This window comes from Egretta garzetta, unplaced genomic scaffold, assembly GCF_000687185.1.
Source record: "Egretta garzetta isolate BGI_Z169 unplaced genomic scaffold, ASM68718v1 scaffold866, whole genome shotgun sequence".
Classification (NCBI taxonomy): Eukaryota; Metazoa; Chordata; class Aves; order Pelecaniformes; family Ardeidae; genus Egretta; species Egretta garzetta.
Window position 1 is genome coordinate 32,658 of NW_009259990.1, and position 2,802 is coordinate 35,459.

At 58.6% G+C, this 2,802-nt stretch overlaps 1 protein-coding gene across 1 annotated transcript in view; it reads right to left on the reverse strand.

Moving 5' to 3' along the window:
* The window catches only part of LOC104127863 (trypsin-3-like), a 40,958-nt gene that overhangs the window by 2,121 nt on the left and 36,035 nt on the right, over window positions 1-2,802 (reverse strand). Inside the window, exons 7-8 of the mRNA XM_035896054.1 lie at window positions 1,421-1,674; window positions 147-283 (exon numbers count right to left, since the gene is read on the reverse strand). Of these exons, the coding sequence (XP_035751947.1) occupies window positions 147-283; window positions 1,421-1,674 (391 nt within the window). The remainder of the gene's footprint in view (window positions 1-146; window positions 284-1,420; window positions 1,675-2,802) is intronic.

Sequence of the window (2,802 nt, forward strand, 5' to 3'; positions counted from 1 at the left end):
CCCCAGGGTGGGCGGGTGCCCCCCCCCCCGACCCTGGTTCTTCACCATTGGGGGGGGCCCTCTCCTCAGGGATTGGGTGGCTGGAGCCACCCGGACCCCGCCCTACCGAGGTGGGGGAGGGGCAGGACCCCACCCCCAAGACCTACCTGGCAGGAGTCGGTGCCCCCCGAGCTGACGCCGGCGCAGAGCATGTTCTTGGTGATGCCTTTGGGGTAGAGCTTGGCGCACTCCTCGTTGGGAATGGTGTAGACCACGCCGCACTGGAGAACATCGGGGAAGTACCCTGGGGAGAGCGGGGCGTGGTCAAGGTGGTGGTGGGGTGGGGCTGGCACCCACCTCAGGCCAGGGGTAGGGTGCTAGGGGTGCAATGGAAACAGCAGGGACCTCCTCCCTCCTAGGGGGAGGTGCCGGCCCGCCATGGAAAATGATGGCCTCAAGAAGAAGGATGAGGGGTCACCATGGTTTGGAGGTTCTTGTGGTCATGGCATGGAGCTGGTGGAGAAGAGAAACCTTCACAGCCATCCTGTGGAGCATTGATGGCCCCAGGATTCCACCTGGCGGAGATGGCCCCAAGACACTGGGATGTCCCCAAGATGCCAAAATGTCCCCAAGATATTGAGATGTCCTCAAGATGCCAAGATGTCCCCGAGACCCTGAGAAGTCCCCAAGATGCTGAGATGACCCCAAGACCCTGAGATGTCCTCAAGTCATTGAGACATCTCCATGATGCTGAGATGTCCCCAGAACCCTGAGATGTCCCCAAGACCCTGAGAAGTCCCCAAGACGCTGAGGTGTCCCCAAGACCCTGAGAAGTCCCCAAGATGCTGAGATGCCCTCAGGATATTGAGATGTCCCTGAGACGTGGAGATGTCCCCAAGATGCTGAGATGCCCCCCACACACTGAGAAGTCCCCAAGATGCTGAGATGCCCTCAGGATATTGAGATGTCCCTGAGACGTGGAGATGTCCCCAAGATGCTGAGATGCCCCCCACACACTGAGAAGTCCCCAAGATGCTAAGGTGTCCCCAAGACCCTGAGATGTCCCCAAGATGCTGATGTGTCCCCAAGACCCTGAGATGCCCTCGGGATATTGAGAAGTCCCCAAGATGTGGAGATGCCCTCAGGATATTGAAATGTCCCCAAGACACCCAGATGTCCCCAAGATGCTGAGATATCCCCAAGTCACTGAGATGTCCCCAGGATGCCGAGATGTCCCCAAGACCCTGAGATGTTCCCAAGACACCGAGATGTCCCCAAGACCCTGAGACACCCCAAAGATATTGAGATGTCCCCAAGGTGCCAAGATGTCCCCAAGATGTCCCCAAGACCCTGAGATGTCCCCAAGGTGACAAGATGTCCCCAGGTCCCCTGTGGTGGGCTGTCCCCATCCCACCTACTCCAAGAAGATCTTTCCACCTACCTTCAGGGCTGCTGGTGCTCCCCCAGCCTGAGACAATGCACTCGCTGTTGGGGGGGGGACAATTCTTGGGGAGGTCCACGGGATGGACCACGTCGGTGAAACGCACGGGCTTCTGGAGCTTCAGGAGCATGATGTCACTGTCATGGCTGGTGGGGTTGTAGTTGGGGTGGATGAAGGCTTTGGCCGAGTTGATGCACTGCTCCGTCCCTTCTTTGGTCTTCAAGCTGTGGTCGCCCATGCGGATGGGGATGGAGCTGGGCAACGGGGAAGGTGGAGAAAGGACCATGGTGAGGTTCTCTGGTGGCCTTGGCATGGGGCAGGGAAGGTCCACGGGGGGGGAGATTGGGCAGGGGAGGGTCAAAAGTTTCTTCTCCTATCGTTAAGGTCATTGACCAGATGGGGAAACTGAGGCTCGGAGGCCAAAGTCACCCAGGAGGTCAACCAGAGAGTTGGCCAAGTCAACCCAAGTCAACTGGAGAGTTGGCCAAGTCAAGTCAACTGGAGAGTTAGTCAAGTCAACCCAAGTCAACCCAAGTCCACCGGAGAGTTGGCCAAGTCAATCCAAGTCAACCTAAGTCAACCAGAGAGTTGGCCGAGTCAACCCAAGTCAACCAGAGAGTTGGCCGAGTCAACCCAAGTCAACCCAAGTCAACCACAGAGTTGGCCAAGTCCACCCAAGTCAACCCAAGTCAACCCAAGTCCACCAGAGAGTTGGCCAAGTCAACCGACTCAAGTTGAGGAAGAACCAGCTCCTCAAACTGGTTTGGGCCCCTTCCACCCAGCCTGGTCTGGTCAACAGAACTGGTGGAAACTGGGAGAGGAGGAGACCCCAGCATTGGTCACCAAACTGGGACAGTTCAGGTCCTTCTTGGTCAACCTCCTCATGTGGCCAGTGGGTCATACTGGGAGCCCAACTGGGTGGTTGTGGTGGCCAACCCCATGGGAATGGTCATGCTGGGAGCCCAACTGGTGGCCAGCCCCATGGGAATGGTCATGCTGGGAGCCCAACTGGGTGGTTGTGGTGGCCAACCCCATGGGATGGGCATGCTGGGAGTCCAACTGGTGGCCAACCCCATGGGAATGGTCATACTGGGAGCCCAACTGGTGGCCAGCCCCATGGATATGGTCATGCTGGGAGCCCAACTGGTGGCCAACCCCATGGGAATGGTCATGCTGGGAGCCCAACTGGGTGGTGGTGGTGGCCAACCCCATGGGATGGTCATGCTGGGAGCCCAACTGGATGTTCACCCTGGGCCATGGTGGTGGCTTCCTCTCTGCCCACCAGTTAGCCACCCTGTCCCAACTGGTTGACCAACCAGCTCCCAGAAGGCCATGGGGTGGGGAGGACAACCCGCGATGACCTCACAATGCCCCCCCTCCCC